The sequence below is a fragment of the Balaenoptera ricei genome, chromosome 16 (assembly GCF_028023285.1).
Source record: "Balaenoptera ricei isolate mBalRic1 chromosome 16, mBalRic1.hap2, whole genome shotgun sequence".
Classification (NCBI taxonomy): Eukaryota; Metazoa; Chordata; class Mammalia; order Artiodactyla; family Balaenopteridae; genus Balaenoptera; species Balaenoptera ricei.
Window position 1 is genome coordinate 110,744,897 of NC_082654.1, and position 19,822 is coordinate 110,764,718.

The window sequence follows — 19,822 nt, forward strand, 5'->3', positions numbered from 1 at the left end:
GAACAGTGAAATGCAGAGGAGGAAATCAACAAAATAATTCATAAAAACTATCTGGAACAGAAAGACACAAGTTTCTAGAATGAAACAACTTTGTACACACCACAGCGGATAAAAATACATCCACACAAGGTATAATCTCTGTGAAATTTTAGGACATTAGAAACAAAGATTCAAGATTCCAGAAAAAGGGAAAGGCAAAAACAAGCAATAAAACAAGTCACATACAAAGAATCAGAAACTAGAAGAGCTCTGGACGTCACAGAAATAACACTGTAAGCAAAAAAACAGTGGAACAATGTCAATAAAAGAATTAAGGAAAAACGTCCAACCCCGCTAAACCATGAATAAAGATGTTTTCAGATATGGACAGTCTCTAAAAATGTACCTTCCCTCTTAGTCACTTGTTCTTAAAATTTACTAGAGAATGTGCTCCACCACAATGAGTATACCAAAGAAGGTTAAAAAAAAACCATCAGATATCCAAAACAAAGAAATTCTAGGGACGACTTTGAAGAGAGAGCTCTAAAAAGTTCCCAGGAAGAGAACTGTGCATCAGATGTAGAAGGAAACCAGTCCAGACCATGCAGTGTATTTCCAAAGTCATATGGAGGGCTATCATCACCAAGATGCCTCCTGCCATCAACTAGATTCTTTGTATGTATTTTAGCTTGTTTCCACCATTTGGTGATGAAATTCCAGCTCTCCCCTCAATGTCTTGTGTGCCATTACCTGAATCGGATAATGACGGATAATGACATCATTTTACCCGGCAGAAACATTTTGTTTTGACCTACACCTGAAAGCTAGGGGTATATTTGGGAAGGCTAGAATCAGAAGATACAGAGGACCTTCCTACTCCCACTGAACTTATTCCTTTTGGTCATCCTCTGAGACTACGTCAGATATTCTTGTGGGGAGCCCCGATGTCTCCCAGAAAGGCCTCATTACCTTGCCCCACTGAATTCCCTTCCAGAGGCTTTTGTAGACTCACAAAGAAGCTTAATATGACCTAGAGAGTCTATTCAGATAACATTCTCAGGGAGCCTTCATCTAAGTGGAAATACTGCCTTTTTTACATAGCTAGGTTTACGCTCGCCACAGTTTCAAGAAAACTAAATAATATCCTCTTTAGGAATATATATAGGTTTAATATAATTCTAAAGAAAAGTAAAAGAATGGTTAAGTCAGAATATTAATTACTTTTCAGGGAGACATAACTATTTTAAGTAAATACTACTTGTTCACCACTGTGGTAGACATACAATATCATTATTCTTTAAATTATACATATATTTCCATATACTGTTCTGTATATCTGATATAGTAGAAAATTATGAAAAATGAACTTTAGAATATTTAGATATTTACAAATAATAAATATAAATATCCAACTGAAATAAGAGACAAAAACAATTTCCATTATATTCAAAATCAATAAAAATCCAAACTCTCTTAAGTTATAAGAAATGTAAAGTTTGTTTTTTTTTTAAGAAATGTAAAGTAGTTTTATGGAGATACATTCTTTTACTTCATTTGATAGATCAGATTCTCTCTTCCCTGCCAGTCAGATTTACAAAAATCTTCCCCTCCAGTACTCATCACTTTTATTATTTGTTAAACTTCATTCTGCCTTAAACAGTAAGCACTCAGGACATCATAAAAGAGATCATAATAAATATAATCAAGATAAGCAAAGTTTGGTATTCTTTACAAAAAGTTCAGTATAATTTTATAGTCTGATATTGCATAATACAAACTATGTTTTACATGGCTACAGAAAGGATGGTACCTGAAAAAAACACAGTAATAGTACTAGAGGTTGAATATTAAATTTTAACTAAAATCTAATGGTGCCCTCAGATCTACTAATAACAGAAATATTTCCAAGCCTCAATCAATGGCTGATTTTATTTCAAGTAATAAGAGAGTCAACAAAATTCTGGTTCAATTAAAAAAAGAGAATTTGATACTGTCACTGAATTACCTTTATAGAATTTGGTTTATAAAAATTAACACAAAAATTAAAACAAATACTTGCATGCAACAGGATGCTTGTTATGCTTACCTTGAAGTCCATTAAGGATAGAAGTGATTTCTATGGATTTAATATGAGCTGTATCAGAGTTTTTGGCATCAGTAAGATCCAATTTGGATACCATTTCAGGAGATGGATTTGTCTGAAATGGTGGTTTTGACAAGCGCCGAAGTTTACAGTTCTTAGGAGAATACTTTTCATCTTTGTCTTTTTCTTTGTCTAATTTATTCTAGGTTAAGAAAAAAAAAAAGGTATCCCATGTTAGCCATAATACATCATGAGGCATTTATTAGTAACAATGTTAAAACTCATTTTTAACTCAACGTTACAGACTATTATTAAAAAACATAAAAGAATACAAAAAGGCCCACAAAACAGTCAGAAATGTTTTTTCAAAGTTATTTAACAAATACTACAGGATGAGAAATAAGTTTCTGTCTAATATTTGTATTTTAATAGTGGAAATAAATTAGCAATCAGATAGGCAATTAAGACTAGCAAACTTCCATACTGCTAAAAATTGGTGTTACAAATTCTGTAAAAATTAAATCAAAATAGGCTTAAATTAAATATTCACTAAAAAAAAAAAAAGAAACATAATTTCAAGCTGGTAGTTCTAAAACCTGTAAGATTCTCAATATAAAATGAGAGTTGGGAATGACACAACTTCAAATATCTTCATTCAGTCGATAGCTGGGAGTAACAAACAAATGACTTGCTATAAAGTCAAGTCAGTGGGGCAAGCTTCCTGTATCACTGATAATGTTTCAGGAAAAAATGAGAAATTTTCTGAAATTCTCTATTTACGAATAGATGAGCAGAGGTTAATATATTTCTTGGAAACTATTTTTTAAATTTGTTTTAAAAATAATTTATAGGACTTCCCTGGTGGCACAGTGGTTAAGAACCCACCTGCCAATGCAGGGGACACGGGTTTGAGCCCTGGTCCGGGAAGATCCCACATGTCGCGGAGCAACTAAACCCGTGCGCCACAACTACTGAGCCTGCGCTCTAGAGCCCGTGAGCCACAACTACTGAGCTCTTGTGCCACAACTACTGAAGCCCGTGGGCCTAGAGTCGGTGTTCCACAACAAGAGAAGCCACCGCAATGAGAAGCCCACGCACCGCAACAAAGAGTAGCCCCCACTCACGGCAACTAGAGAAAGCCCACGCACAGCAAAGAAGACCCAACGCAGCCAAGGATAAATTAATTAATTAATTAATTAATTCTTTTAAAAAAATTTATAGGAAAAATAATTTAGACAAGCTTCTAAATGATAATGTAGAGCACTACGTAGACGTAAACAATTCTGAAGTCCTGTTATATAGTGAGAATACAGAACGTGAGTGGCTATTTTCACAATTCTCCCAAAGATCGTACATAATTAGTATCATTCTGGATACACAGAGAAGTTATTCTGTTTAGGGTAGTGGTTCTCTAAGTGTGGACTCTGGCCCAGCGACATTAGCATCTTCTGGGAATTTGTTAGAAGTGAAAACTCCTTGAACCAGACTCAGATCTAGTGAATCAGAAACGCTGGGGATGGGGCCAAGCAATCTGAGTTTCAACAAGTCCTTCAGGTGACTGTAACACATGCTCAAGTGTGAGATCCACTGACTTAGAGCACCTGGGCTGAATTCTCTGGATGCACTGAGGCGGCTTTTGTGTAGGAAGACTACCAAAACCTCTCAATGATTAGTGCTGTTCTCATTTTCCTATTCTTGCCAGCCTTTTCATCACTTTATACCAGAGATCATAATACACCATGCATTATGAAGGCAGAAATAGTCTACCCCATGCAAATTTCAAATATGGCTTTTAACGCCTATCAGAGGACAGCCTTGAAAATAGTGGTTCTCATAGTCAGATGAGATCGAGTGATGGGTATACAATATTAAATATTTTCTAGGAAGCTTTTTCAAAATTCACATGCCTCTTCCCTTATGACCAAGAATTTTAAATGCCTGGAAGGGGCCGAGAACTAAATTGAGAACTAAATAAATATTTAGAAAAAATTCCCCAAGTGTAATATTCTAACATTGCTTCTCCTACCCCTACCCTATCTTCTACCTGAGAAATACTACTTCTAAAACTTGCTCTGTGTAAGGAAACTGGCTTTTTAGTGCCACACACACACAGCTCTTCTAGTAGCTTAGAGCAATGCTAAATGTAGCATGACTTCCAATAAAGACCAAGAGTATCCTTAGTTGTAGCTACTGAGTTGCTATACCAAAACTTTAAAAATACGGACCCAATTTCACAGTGAGAAAAGAATAATCACTCTAGGGGAAACCTTTCAGTATTTAGGGGCATTAGGGTATCATTTAGCCAGAAAGTAAATAGCTCCTCACTTTTAATATGAAAATTGAATTTCAGGAGAACTATTAAACACTTCAACTATATATATACCATTCAAAGTATAAAAGAGCCATTACAAAGATTAAAAAATATTCTAAAACCTAGTTAATGGTTCTACTTTCTAATAAAACATTAGAAAGACTTAGTCTTAGAATTAATAAGCGTAATTCTATCATACATAAAAGTAACCTTAATTTCCATACAAGCTCATTAATAGATCCCCACGGTATCTATGTAGAGTTTGCCTAACAGGGTCTTGTGAACACATTCTAAGGCACTACCTATATAGTCAGAGAAAGATGAAGAAAAAAGAAGAGCTTCAGATAGGCTCTCCTCTGCCTTCAGACACCTCCTTCTCTTCCTCTAATGGTTTACAGCTATTACAGTAACCCCAGGGATCCCAGCCACACAACTTAATGACTCCTAGTTGGAGACCAGAGGTGTAGGAAACAGTTGAAATTGGTAAGTGAAATCTGGCTGAGTGGACTTATACAATGTTGGAACTGAAAAAGCCTCAAAGATCATTTAGTACTGTTTTCAAAATGCCTTTCCATAAGCTGACAATCTTAATTGTACGCAAATCTAGCATTTGATAAATCTGCTATTTCAGGAGAGCATTTCCAACTCTACTAACACTAATGCACACACCCTTAATACTCATTTTGGAGGTAAAGTTCCTTAATTAAGATCTATAATACAGCAAAATAAGCACTTACCTTTATTTTCTTGCGATGTTTTATCTTTGGCACATTTTTATCAGCAGGTCGTACTATTTTATCTGCTTTAATCCATTCATCATATCTAAAATTGAAGGAAATTAACATAAATATAAAACACATACCACAGAAGGAACCATGCCATATTAAAGAGAAACTCGTAAATAGAATCAGAACATTTCAGAACTGCAAAGGGCCTTGGAGGCCATCTAGTTCAACTTCCTGGTTCAAGAAATAAAGTCACCACGGCTCAAAGAGAGAGATGAAGTAACCTATCCAAGGACACAATGTCAACTATTGGCTGACCTCTTGACTCCTGGACTAGCACTCCTTGCTCTGCTGCCCCCGTGAGAAACCAAATCTGTGCAATAGCTATTAAGAGAAATCCCAGCATTTCCTGTACTTTTTTTGTATACTTTGTTGTGTTCGTAAGCAGCAAGTAGCCCATTTTTCCTAACCGTGTCAGGAAGCTGTAAGGGGAAGCACAGCTCTGCCAAGCCTCCAGTGCTGAGACACTTCCTACGTGTGCAGGCAGCCGAGGGCCAGCAGTCGTGATGGCCTCTCCACTCAGTGCTGGCAGTCTGCATAATTTTACAGAGTGCAAGTCACTACTGACTGCAATAAATCTATTTGTTTAAAGGGGGGAAAGAAAAGACAGTTTATTTTTGTAAAAACTCAGCCAGAAAGAAGAAACATTAAAAACAAATTAACCTCTTTTTATGTTTGAAAGTTATCTACATTTATTCTGGAAAATGGGAAAACTCACTGACGTTTTTAACTCAAGAAAATGAACAACTGAAAATGAGCTTTTAAATTAAAATGTCCTCATTACCAGAGGTATTAAGTGAAGTAATAAAGACCTTAAGTCAGGAAGCAAATGACCTGGGTCATTAGCTTACTAATAAATTACATTCTTGCTCTAGCTAGGCCTAGTTGTATCTGTAGCAAGTCCCAGGCAGAGCTATACTGCTGGTGCAAACCACGGGCTGCGGCAAAGCTGAGGGCTCAGCCCCACAATGGTTACAGCAGCGTCTGCTGGAAGCTGCTGAGGGCCACAGTGATAACTGGAGAGGATGAGGAAAGAATGGAATGAGTTCTAGAAAAGTCTTTACACATCCTTGCTGACTAGTTATGTGGCCCTGGTCAAGACGTTCTCAACCTCAGACTTCGTTCGTTCTGTATAAAGACCACATTAAAAAGATAAAATAAAAAATAAGACTGCACCTCACATATGGAGGATCAAATATATGAAACAGTTTAAGTCAAATATTATTCTCCTACTAAACACACTCTTCTGGTGTTTATACTGGCAACGCTAGCACCTACCTGTACATTTATAGTAATTTTAATTTTCCCATTAATACTCAAAATTGCATGACGCTTGACAAGAAAGCAATTTAGTTCCTTCCAAAATTAGTGAAGGTGAAGAATGAACAGAAAATATATATGCCCTCTACAAAGTTGAATATGAACTTCTAGAAGTTGCTCTTACTTGAATATAGTTATGGAAATCAATGTTATGTACTTTAAGAAAAAAACAAAACAAGCTTTCTATCTTCCTATGAGATAAACAAAAAACAGTTCATGATGGTTACACATACATCAGCATAAGCTAAACGAAGATATGAGTTTTTTACCTTTCTTAACCAAAGACTACCTGTTGTACAATGAATTTTGTAATACCAGACATTTTGACTACCAGTAAGATTACTATTCAATTCCACTTGGATTTTTGACATGAATTATTATATTTCAAATTCAGTTGAAACAGTAGCTTTCAATGCAAGAATATCACCAAGATACTGTAGCTTTGATGGAGCACCAAACACATCAAACAAGCAAAAAATAGTTACTGTCTCCATAGTTACAATGTTCACTGTGACAGAGAAAGATTTCTTTATGAGTTAGAGGTAATGTATTTTGTTTAAATTATCTTAGGAACAAGGTATAAGGAACATATACCTAAATAAAATAGTGGTTACTCCACATGGTACAGGCTGATGCTCACTGCCTAAGCTCCACTAGAGTACAGACACTATATGATAATCATTTTCTCCTCCACCCAAACATAAACTAAGGATGGTATATAAGAGGACTGGTTATCAGAAGAACTTTAGTGAGTTTGCGGGTGGAAAGAGTGTTGAGCCAGGCAGGAAACAAAAAAGAAAGATTCTGGAATTAGATGAAACAAACTATATACGCTTCTAAAATACTTGAACAGCAGTAATTAAACACGAGGGTCTTACTATTCTACATAACAATCTTGTTTGAAAACTACTGAATATTCTGTATGGTTTTAGGAGATTCCTTGGGAAATTCTTTAGATATGTTTCCTACTAGAGCAATTACACGGTAATGTATGGTTCTGTAAGTATTAGCTAATATTATATTGTGACTCCTTTATTATTTGCCTCTTTCTATTCTCCTTTCTCAGTGTTTTTTGTTTGTTCAGGCATTCCCTTGTTCTAATACTATTCTTTTAGATTTTTTTTCTTTTTTCAGCTAGATTTATGCTGTCTTTTCATAAAAGGTAATAACACAACGTTGTTGTTATTATAATTAATACCCTTCAGAACTAGAACATGCCTTAAAAATCTATCAAGAATTTATTTCACAGATTGAGAAACTCAAACCATGGAAGCGAACTCACCTTGCAAGCTACAGGCTTGCCAAAGACCACTATGTGGGGCTTCCCCGGTGGCGCAGTGGTTAAGAGTCTGCCTGCTAATGCAGGGGACATGGGTTCGAGCCCTGGTCTGGGAAGATCCCACATGCCGCGGAGCAACTAGGCCCGTGAGCCACAACTACTGAGCCTGCGCGTCTGGAGCCTGTGCTCCGCAACAAGAGAGGCCGCGATAGTGAGAGGCCCGCGCACGGCGATGAAGAGTGGCCCCCGCTCGCTGCAACTAGAGAAAGCCCTCGCGCAGAAACAAAGACCCAACATAGCAATCAATCAATCAATCAATAAAAAATCTTTAAAAAAAAAAAAACCACTATGTGAGGAGTTGGAGAAGAACCGGAAATGGACTGCCTGTTCAACAGTGTAATACTAGAATGATTACTACTAGGCAGGCCAGGTCCTGCTCAGAGTAAGCATACAGAAGAGTCCAGACCAGCAACTGAAAAAGCCTCATTAAGAATGCACAGTATGGGGCTTCCCTGGTGGTGCAGTGGTTGAGAATCCGCCTGCCAATGCAGGGAACACGGGTTCGAGCCCTGGCCTGGGAAGATCCCACATGCCGCGGAGAAACTGGGCCCGTGAGCCACAACTACTGAGCCTGCGCGTCTGGAGCCTGTGCTCGGCAACAAGAGAGGCCGCGATAGTGAGAGGCCCGCGCACTGCGATGAAGAGTGGCCCCCGCTCGCTGCAACTAGAGAAAGCCCTCGCAGAGAAATGGAGACCCAACACAGCCATAAATAAATAAATAAATTTAAAATTACCTTTCTCTAAAAAAAAAAAAAAAAAAGAATGCACAGTATGAACCAATCCACGAGGAGGGAGAACAGGTGAAAACAATGTGTGAGAATTTTGGTTAAGGTAGCTTTTTCAAATTACAAATGCCTTTAACCAAACAGAGGTTGAGACCAGTGATGTAAACATTAACAGAAATATTTCAGAATGTAATGAGGTTCCAAGTAGCACTTTAGTTGCCTGATTAATCTTACAAGGAAAAAAAAAAAAAACGATGATCAGAAAATAAACTCATAGCTATAACTGATCCTTGTATATATTTTAAAAATAGGAAATGTTCTTTCCCTTTATGTAATTACTGATTAGAGTATTAATCAGGAGTTCTATTCTCTTTTCTTTTCTTTTTTTTTTTTTTTGGCTGCAAGGCATGTGGGATTCCAGTTCCCCGACCAGGGATCCAACACGCGCCCCCTGCACTAGAAGCCTGGCGTCTTAACCACTGGGCCAGCAAGGAAGTCCACGAGTTCTATTTTCTTTACAGAATACTTTCAAAGACCAGGAAGGAGAGGAACATAAATTCATGTGGGAAAAAAGCAAAACGATACACCCTGAAAGGCAACATTTCCTACTGACACTAAATTATATAAGAAAGAGTTAGGCCAATATAATTTTTATTTTACTAGTGCTTGTTAATTTAAATTAAGTAATATTAGTGGGTTAAGATCTCTGATTCCCTAACGAATACCAAGAATAAAGACTTGAATGAAGGGAATTTAGTTCAGAACTACAGAAAAAGCTGCCACTGATTCTGTTTATTCTATATAAACTTAAACTTTTTATATAGTCTATTTAATGTACATTAAAAAGAGATTACAGCACATTTACTTTAGGCATAAGAAAATAAAGAAGATAGAAAATGGGAAAATTTAGTTCAAATTCAAATATCTTGGACATCATAGAAATTGAAATTACAGGGAAGTGGCAAACAGCAGAAAATTGCAGCTAAGAAATAGAAGACCATGAAATATTTCTCATTTCTCCTTGGGGCACCATACCAAGTACGGTATCCATTCATCCCTCAAAATACATTCTTAAAGAATACAAGAATTTAAAAAACTAAGTCAAATATAAATTTTTTGGTTTTAAAATGCTTCCATCCTTTTCTCAAACATTCCCAAATACATGGACATGCTGTCCTTCCCTCACAGTGGCTCTCCAATATTCTTGATTCGGCTTTAAGTACCACAAAGGGAATCAAGACATTAGAACGCATATTCTGATGGGGTCTCTCTACCATGCAGGAACTACGAACAGCTATTTAGGGCAACAGGTATTCAAAGAAACCACATTATTGTTAAATACCTAGATTTCTCCCCAAGGCTAGCAAGCCTGTTGCTGTCAGCTCTCATGTTCTGTGATAATGTAGCTTGAAAACTAGGAGAGAAATTTAAGCTAAGTGGTTGGCCTACAAACAAAATGACCTGCAACTTTAATCCAAGCAATAGAGTTTTATGAGAATGTCTGAGGAAAACAAGGAAGTTTGGATTATTGATATAAACTATACTACCTTCAGTTGGACTTTAAATTTAGAAATTACGAACAGAAGAGAGTAATTGGCCTGTTTGTGACAAAAGGAAATATAGTTTGCCAGGGCACAAGGAAAAGAAGATCACTAAATGCTTCCATTTAAAAACAAACATCAAAAAACAAAGAAAAACAAATATTTGAACAAATATTAACAAACACTGAATTTGAAAATGAAGAGTAAGTCTGTTAATGATTAGACCATACTTTTTCAATTCAGTTATCAATAAATTCATTGTAATTGATGCATGGAGTCTAGACAAGTATCTTATCTGATATTTAAAGTACTAAGGAAAATGTTTTCAAAGAATATACTGACTTATTTGAGAACAGTCTATTGAGATCATCTAACATTCAACTAACGGAATAAACATGAATGAACAGATGCATGAGCAACTCATTTAACTTCTAGCGGTCTGTTCCCTGACCTACATAAAATGAAGAAGGTAGAACAGATGATCCCCCAAAATAAAAAATTGTATGAAACTCCCAGACTAAAAGTCTACACGAGGGCTTATTCCTTCGACAAATACTTCTGAGGTACCTATCATGTGACAGGCTCTGCGCTAGGCACTGGGTAATAAACGCACCACAGCTCCTTATCAAGGAGTTCACAATGTAACAGAGAGGACAACACTAATCAGTCATTACATAAGTAATAGTACCAACCTTCTGAACCATTCGAAAAAAGTAGCTACATCAATATCTGAAATTTTAATGTGTTGAATTAAAATATTTATACAAAGCTAAAAGGAACCATTCAGAGACCATAGCATACTTGCTCTCACCAGAGAAAAACAGAGTTCTAAAAAGAAAACGTTTTGACTTTTTTTTGGATGTGTTGGCAAATTCTCTAAGAAATCATTTAGCAACAATAAAAATGGAAAAGAACATTAGTCAACCAGACATAAGATACCAAAATGGTTACTGTGCCCACACCAGTTCAGATTTTGGTTCTGCTTAAACCTAACTAAACCACTTTCAAAGAAATATTATCAGCCATGTATTAATATAAACCCACACAATAATTACATGCAGAATAAGGATACTGTACAAATAACTTCATCAGCAAAACCGAACTGACAAAATACTTAAAAACTCATTATTTAAAATATGCATACAGATTATAAAAGATAAAATCTAATAACTAACCGTTAATATAAGTGAAATATTAACATCATTTGTATTTTGTTTTCTGTAATGGAGAGACTCATTTCATAATTGCTGAACAATACGTATTTTATATCCTGCCTATCTATAGGCAAAAAACTTAATATATGTCATAAAACTAACTTAGCTTTTAAAAACCTCACATCTAAAATGGAAATTTAGGCCCTCTTTAGCATGGAAAGGAATTCTTTCCCCGTTAATTGAGTAAGAAAATATGAGGGAAAAAATAGGACATTGTAATAGAAAAAAAGACCAAGTCATGATGAAGAGCAGCACTAGTTATTATCAATTATAAACTTTATACGCAATTTAATCAATATTTACCTACTTTATGAATTTTCTATAATAATCTCAATTTACATATTTATTTTTAATGTGAGAGAATATCTAAAGCAAAATTTATAGAGACCTACTGACTACAATTTAACGCTTTTAGTCATGTACTTAGGATAAAACAAAGATAAAGATGAAAGCATCATATTATTGAAAAAATAAAATTCTAAGCATGCTATTAACATTTCATATTTCCACTCCATACAACACTGTTAAATCCACATCAAAGAAACAGGAATGGTGTTCATTGTAATAAAGAATATAATAGTAGAATGATAAAAACATGAATATTATAGCACCATCATATTAAAGATTTGACACAAATAGCCCAAGAGAAATGTACTGTAATTATATAGATCTGTTTTCCTAGAGAATTTAACTCTGTAAAATGAAACAAAGGTATAGGTCTTCAGGCAGAGGTACTATCAATATATAATGTTAAGAACACATCAGAGCATTGTACCAGGCTTATAAAGACCACTGCAAATGGTTAACAACTCTGGCACTCACTGTATTTTGTGATGTAGATACTGACTTCTAAAAGTATCCTCAAAGTCTGTTTCATTAATATTTGATAAGCTTAGGGGATTAGTATGTTTGTGCACATTTAGACAAACATACTGATGTAACTGCCAATCTACAAAACTATGAAATGGAATAGGTCCAAGTTAATGCTTTACATTAAATGTACCTGTCAATCTACAAAAAATATTGAACGGAACAGGCCCAGTTAAGTAAACACTCAGAGAGAGAGCAAGAGAGAGAGAAAGGAAAAAAGGAAGAAGGAAAGAGAGAGAGGCCATTTGAGTGCAAAAATATATGAGTTTATTAATCTTTTTCACAAAGGAAATTTTTATTTTCACTTGCGCTGAAAAACTAATCAACTCGAAAGTCATTTTTTAAGTAAAAATTTATTTTTATGTTCACCTTATTCATTGTTTATAAGCTTTCGTTTAAATTTCTCTACATGTAGGACTGCCTGATACCAAGCATTTTCATGCTGAAAAAGAATTTTTCACATGAGCAGTAACATACAGTCCTTTGACTTCCCAAGTAGTTTTTAATTTTAATGCTTTATAGCATAAACAGAAGTAAACAGGCTAGGAGACTGTGACATAAGGGTTTATGGAGACAAGAGTTTGGAGATGGCAGTGAGGTATCAAGAAAAGAAGAATGGCACACAGGAGGAGGCGCAGTGTGCAAAGAGAATAGGAAGACTTGGTGAAAGAGATATGGGCAATGTTCCCTTTCTCCCCTTAAAACAGGCTGACAGATATTTCCTTGGAAACCATTGTCAAATGGCCTTCATTTATAGTTCTTTAACTTTCAACTATAAAAATAAAGCAGACAATTTCCTAGATAGAGTACCTTGCTTTCCTTTCTATCATTACCAGAATAATTATTTCAAAGCATCTGAGTAGAACAACTTTGTACTCTTATCAATATTCCTAAGTCCAAAGGCATGTACAATGAAAGTATGGCAGGGAAGGAACAGGGAAATTAAGCTGAAAAAGTGACATAAAATTCTTCAAAGGAACAAAAGGAGACAGGGACTGGAAGAAAGGTCACAGGACACGAGCACTTCCAATCACATTCATTCAAGTCTCTTACTCTCCATCCCATTTTGGCTGCTAATTAGGAGTTGGGCTCTGTATATTACCCAAAGAGGTCATTTAAAAAATTGACTACCATAATCATATATAAAAATTAACTCAAGATGGACCAAAACCCTAAGTATTAGAGTTAAAACTATAAAATTCTTATAAGAAAATGGGGAAATTTTCATAACACTGGATTTGGCAATGTTTTCTAGGATACAACACAAAAAGCATGAGGAACAAAGAAAAAATAGATAAATTGGACTTTATCAAAATTAAAAAGACACTATTAAGGGTGAAAAGACAATTCTGTGGGTTCACAGAATGGGAGAAAATATTTGCAAATGACATCTCTGATAAGGGATTAGTATACAGAATATATGAAGAACTCCTACAACTCTTTAACAACAACAAAAAACAACCAATTCAAAAATGGGCAAAGGGCGTGAATAGACATTTCCCCAAAAAAGATATACAAATGATCATATACAATTAAGTACATGAAAAGATGTTCAACATCACTAGTTATTAAGGAAATGCAAATCAAAACAACAATGAGATACCCACTAGATTAGCTATAAATAAACACTTTTTTAAAAACAGAGAATGAGGGGCTTCCCTGGTGGCACAGTGGTTAAGAATCTGCCTGCCAATGCAGGGGACACGGGTTTGAGCCCTGGTCCGGGAAGATCCCACATGCCGCGGAGCAACTAGGCCCGTGCGCCACAACTACTGAGCCTGCGCTCTAGAGCCCGGGAGCCACAACTACTGAAGCCTGCGTGCCCTAGAGCCCATGCTCCGCAACAAGAGAAGCCACCGCAACGAAAAGCCTGCGCACCACAACAAAGAGTAACCCCCGCTCACCTCAGCTAGAGAAAGCCGCGCACAGCAACAAAGACCCAACGCAGCCAAAAATAAATAAATTAAATTAATTAATTAATTTAAAAAAACAAACAGAAAATGACAAGTGTTGGCAAGGATATGGAGAAATTGGAACCCTAATACAATGCTGGTAAGAATGTAAAATGGTGTAGCCTCTGTGAAAAACAGTTTGTTCCTCAAAAAGTTAAGCAAAGAGTTACCATATGTAAAATAATACAGAAGAGGTTCCAGTGAGAAAACTAAGCCACATCTGTCCCAATTCCCCACTAGTCTCTGTATTCCATAGGTATCACTTTTATATACAAGTCCCCTTTTTTTAGATTTTAATTTCTGCTCTTCGTCCATTTTGTTGCCAGGAGGTCCAATCTAGTTCAATATTTGTTTAATAGTTACCATATGCCAGGCATGTACAGAACATTCTAGATGTGGTAAGGGATATTAATGGAACGAATATGAAAATTGAGGGTTTTTTTTTCATGTTTTAAAATTAAATGCACTTCCAAAATGTAATGTGGTCCCAATATAAAAAGTTTAAACAATGGAAAAAAATTTACCCACAGTCCTACATGGAAGTTATATTCCAGGAGGTCAAATCCCTTTGGCTCCAAAAAATAATTCAGAAAAATTCAATATCAGAAAAAGCGACTCAAATCAGGACTGGAAAATCAGGAACAGAATGTAAAATAAGTTAAAATGGATACCAGAAGAATAAAAGAAGGGAACAATTAAAAGGGAGAAAACACATAAAGATAAGAAACGACAGAATGACTGAGGGGTGGTTTTCAATTTGGGAAAAGTAGAAAAGGAAAATAAACCAGAAAAGTAGTTGCAGCTGCAGCAGCCGGAACCCACGTGAAAAGTACCACAAAAGGAGCAATCAGCTGGGTCAGGCACTAAGGTAAGGCAAGTAACAAGAGGTCAAGAAATAAGGTATGGAATTCGGCTAGATGGGGTCCCTAGTGACCGTTCTGGAGGTGTGGTGGAGGCGAAAGCCTTACTGGGTTGGGTTTACACAAAAACAACAGGAGACAAACTGGATCACAAGTGTAAATAACTCTAATTGTTTTTGCTGGACGGAAGTGGAGCAAAGAAACAGCACAGTAGGGAAAGTAGGGGGAAGCTCAAATGAGTTTTCTTTGAGATGAGAGAAATAACTGCAGGTCTATATGTGGATGGGAATGGTTTAGAACAGAGCGAGAAAATGAGAAAAAACGGGAGAATTTCTGGGACCATATCTCTGATTTAGGCAAGAAGGTATGGCAGTTGGAAGATGGGTTTTAGATAGTAGCATGCTTGTTCACCTAAGGCTGAAGATGAGAAGGCAGAAAACATGGCAGCAGATGTAGGTAAGAAGGTGATGTAGTGGAATTCTGTAGAAATTCTCTTATTTCAATTTTTCAATGAGGTCACCAGCTGAAAGTAAAGATGGGGGAAGAGTTGCTGGGGATTTGAGGAGATAGGAAACAGTATGAAAAAAATTTTTTCTGTAACTATGTATGGTGATGGATGTTAATTAGATTTATTGTGGTGATCATTCTGCAATACATACAAATATCAAATCATTATGTTGCACACCTGAAACTAATATAATAATGCATGTGAATTATACCAATAAAAACTGTACTAATAATTAAAAATTATTCCCTTAAAAAATGAAATAGTCTGAGAAAGTAGAAAGGGCATGGAAGGAGGACATACAGCGCCCACTTGAGGTTCACAGTTACGAATTTAAAATACGACCACTCATTGTGGTTGTCTGCTTTCCTCCAGACAGGATCAGCTGCCCAGGTGCAGGCAGCGAGTAGGAGGAGTGTTAGATTTCATCAGCGTTCTTGTGGTTTTGTCAAGCAGGTACTACAACGCAACAATACAAGAGCAACAGAAGAACATGGGGGTGAAAAAAAAAAGATTCTGACAAATGACTGAAGAATGCGAGCAACACGAGGAGAGGATGAGGGCAGCGGGGAGACGGGGGCTGTACATGCTGGAGAGGCTCTCCCCTCACCTGGACAATGAATTCCTTGCTAGGGACTATTTCTTTGTACCTTTAGTGCCAAGCACAGTATTTGGCTTCTTAGCGGTTGAACTTATGTTTGCCAAATAAAGGAAGATATTTGATAAAAAGCAGCTGCATGTTCATAAAAAATGGGATTAAACCCATTTGTTTGTGAAAGCTTTTTACTAGTTCCCACTCCACCCACTCCCTCTCCAAGGAGGAGCCAATTTGCTTAGAAAAATAAGGTATTTTAAAAATGAAATACATTTTCACTTCATATAATATACTTAAGTATAATTCATCTTACTTTCAGTTTTCTATAACTTGTAATATGGACTAGGACTAACTGCTGTTAGTTACTTCAGAGCTTTACAGTTGAAATTTTAGTGTCTCTTTTCTTTTTCTTTTACGTAAGGGTATCATTTAATGCAGTTGGGAATCATCAATATTAAAAAAAATTCTCTAATCAAACTCCCAACTCCTTGATTATGGAAAGCCAAAGTAGAAATGAATGGAGAAAAATAAATCAGCATCGATACATAATAAGATACTGATGTATTTTAAATCCCATGCCAAGTAGCCTAGATAGTTCCAACACACTTGGTTGTTTTACTGAACAAGGATAAATCCAACACACTCAAGTTTATGGCCAGTGAATTTCAAAGTGTAACTTCATTTTCAAACATCAATCTCATGTTTTATGGCATGACCTAGAAACTTGAGAGTGAAAAGGATCAATTAGCTAATGATACTAACAACATCTATAAAATATTAACATCACTAAGAGAAATTAAAACAAATATAACAGAGAGCCTACAATTAAAAATTACTGAAGTATGACTATAATTTTTTAAATGTATGGAGATATATTTTTTAAAAGACTAAAAGAGAACACACAGCAGTATTAGTAGTGATCCTTTCTTTTACGTACTTTCTCATTTTTCTATATTGAATGCTATTTTTAGACGAGTTTTTAAAAATTCTGTAAAAAAGCATGTGGTGAACTAGTAAATGCTATAGCATTGGACAATAGTTTTACATATGGCCACCATATCTGAAAAATTCTGTAGCAATACTGTACCATTTATAAGTCATTATGTGGTTTAGGATCCAGAATTCTGGCTATTTCCCATAAATGTGATGTAAGTATGTAAGAATGTCTTTTTTTCTCATTGTAGTAGTAAAAACAAAATTGGCCCAAATGCTATCTTGTGTAACAAAAAAATTAAGATTTTCAGTTGTGAAATAGGGGTATAAATGAAAATGTAAAAGTTTAGACAGCACTTTAGAAAAAAACGAAAAATGTAGAAATTACAAGAAAAACAGTATTCTTCTAACTAAGAAAGATATTCTTATTTTCTTTAAGAAAAACCTGCTTGATGGAAAATGTTTCACATCAAACAAAACTCAAACATCTCCATACAAAATTTCCAAAATGCTGTTGTAATAAACGACTGCCAATGAAGATAAAACTATTTTTATGAAACTTCATGCATAAATCTTCATTTCTAATTGCACATCTCAAGTGTAAATTCAGAGATCAAGCTGAAGATCCCCAAAATAATAGGAAAACAGTTGTAGAGCTGATGAGGATTTGTTGAGGTCCTCATTAGATTAGCTTCAGACATGAAGGAACAGCAAAAAATCGTAATTATTGCTTATTCATCAATAAGACAGACTCTTTGGTTATTAATCCAGAGAGAAATAGGAATACTGTTATGTTGACTACAAGAAAATTAACTGCTTCATCTACTGAAGTACAATTGTTTTCTCTATGACGCTGGAGTCTGTAGAGATCCACCCTACAGGTCTTCATCAAGATGGTTAAGTTTTCTTCTTTTGAACGTTCATACCATACAAACGTGTGAGTCGTCAGAAGTAGATGGCATCCTTCTCGTTAACACAAGCATGTCTTGTTGAACTAGGTCTTGTTTTTCTTTTCTATATTATTAAAAACTTGAATGCCTCAATTTAAAATCCTCCCTTACCCTACCCAACCCCCTATCAATTTCAAAGCTCAAGTACTGAACATTCTTTTTACCCTCTAAAATCCAAGTGCTCCTAGGATAGGATTACGCTGTCCTTTAGTAAATCTTTTCTTAACAAAACGAAGTTGCATCTTAATTGTAGAATAATTTTATGAATGTCTCAATTCTTATATCTACAAAGCCCCTTCTGTTTAATGAGATAATTAACAGAAAATAATCAAGCCCTCATTACAGTGAAACTTGAGAACGCCTAAATTCTATCCGTTCGTCACAGAATTTAAAGCATTTTATAAAGGCCACTAGGAAAACTGCCTCATTATATAAACTAGCAAAATAACTAGAAGAAAAGAACTGGAAAAAAGAGGTAAAAGATGATGTAGCTCAGATTATCCATCTTGTGGGCATTACTTAGTAATTATTAATTTTTGCTGATTCAATTTTTCCTTCCTAACTTTAAACTAACATATTCAACATTTACATTTACATCCTATGCCAAAGTGGAACTCCCTCTACATTTATATTCAGGAAGATCATTTAGTAAAATCAAAATGATTAAACATCAAAAACAGGAAAATATTCTGATAACAGCTCTATCTGAGATCTCAAGTATCTTCCTTTGAACATGATCATTAATAGTCAGCCCTTCAGGTGAGGAAAATCATGCACCACAGGGGCAGCGTAAGAACCAACAGCCAAAAGGATAAATTACACACGATGTTGAAAGAGGTATCTGGAAAGCTTATGTTTCATCAGGACAATACTGATGATAGGCATTCTTAAAATCCAAAACTTTTTTAACCTTCTTGGTAGAAATAATAAAGAAAAAGTCCCAAACAAAACTCCTAAACATTTCCTTATGACTTAAGTTGCTATTTTCTTCCAAGCTCCAGAATGGATCAGAATTGTACTTCTCTCAAATTAAGAAACGTAATCAGAAGATAATGCTTCTAGAGCTTCCTACTGCTGCAGAAGGACAACAAAAATTGTTCTTTTAAGAAACAGAGAGTGTATTTTTTTTAAGAAACAGAGAATTTGCGATGATGTTTTCTTAAAAACTTCCCAAACCACAGAATACAATTTAAATATAAAGCATGAGAACTGTATTCCTCCTTGAAGAAGACACTAGGCACACCGTGAAACTACCACTGAAAACTTCGATGGTTACCTTTTCAAGGGCTACAAGTCTATCACAGGCTACTTCAAATATATCAAACATTCCAAAATAAACAAGGTTTTTCTTAAAAGATATCAAAATGCTCAGATCCCAAAACTGGCTTGCCAACTTTGGATAAAATTCAAACATAAAATTTCTTTGGATAAACCAAAGCAAACTTGTACAAGAAGAAAATTCAGTCTCGCCTTTCAGTTCCCTAGGTGAGTAGCAGTCGGATCGTGCACTCTATTTCAGTCAAGCGGACTTGCTCATAACATTTCAACGATACTGTTTCAAACATAAAAATTAATTTCGGAGGCTTGTGAACAAGGCTGTAATGCAAGAGCTGTTAATGAGGAGATAAGGCTTTCTTGAAGTAGCTAAAGCTTCCTAAGAAATCACAACTCTAAAATCCCTGCCTACTAAAGGAAAGAAACATGATCTACGAAGATTACAAAGAAGAGGTTACTGCAGCAAGGTGGCTGAAAATGCAAGAGAGCAAGAAGCCTGATAACTGACTGGCTTGTAGACATCAAGAAGCTCAAAGCCCTTTTACCTTTTAAAGAAATTTTTCTATCATTTCACTAATAATGTTG

At 35.6% G+C, this 19,822-nt stretch overlaps 1 protein-coding gene across 4 annotated transcripts in view; it reads right to left on the bottom strand.

Annotated features, from left to right (window-relative positions):
* ARID4B (AT-rich interaction domain 4B) overlaps nt 1-19,822 on the bottom strand; it is a 126,617-nt gene that overhangs the window by 15,184 nt on the left and 91,611 nt on the right. For all 4 annotated transcript variants that reach the window (XM_059900452.1, XM_059900451.1, XM_059900449.1 and 1 more), the window contains 2 exons: nt 5,111-5,195; nt 2,066-2,264 (listed from right to left, as the gene is read on the bottom strand). In XM_059900452.1, coding sequence (XP_059756435.1) covers nt 2,066-2,264; nt 5,111-5,195 — 284 coding nt within the window. The remainder of the gene's footprint in view (nt 1-2,065; nt 2,265-5,110; nt 5,196-19,822) is intronic.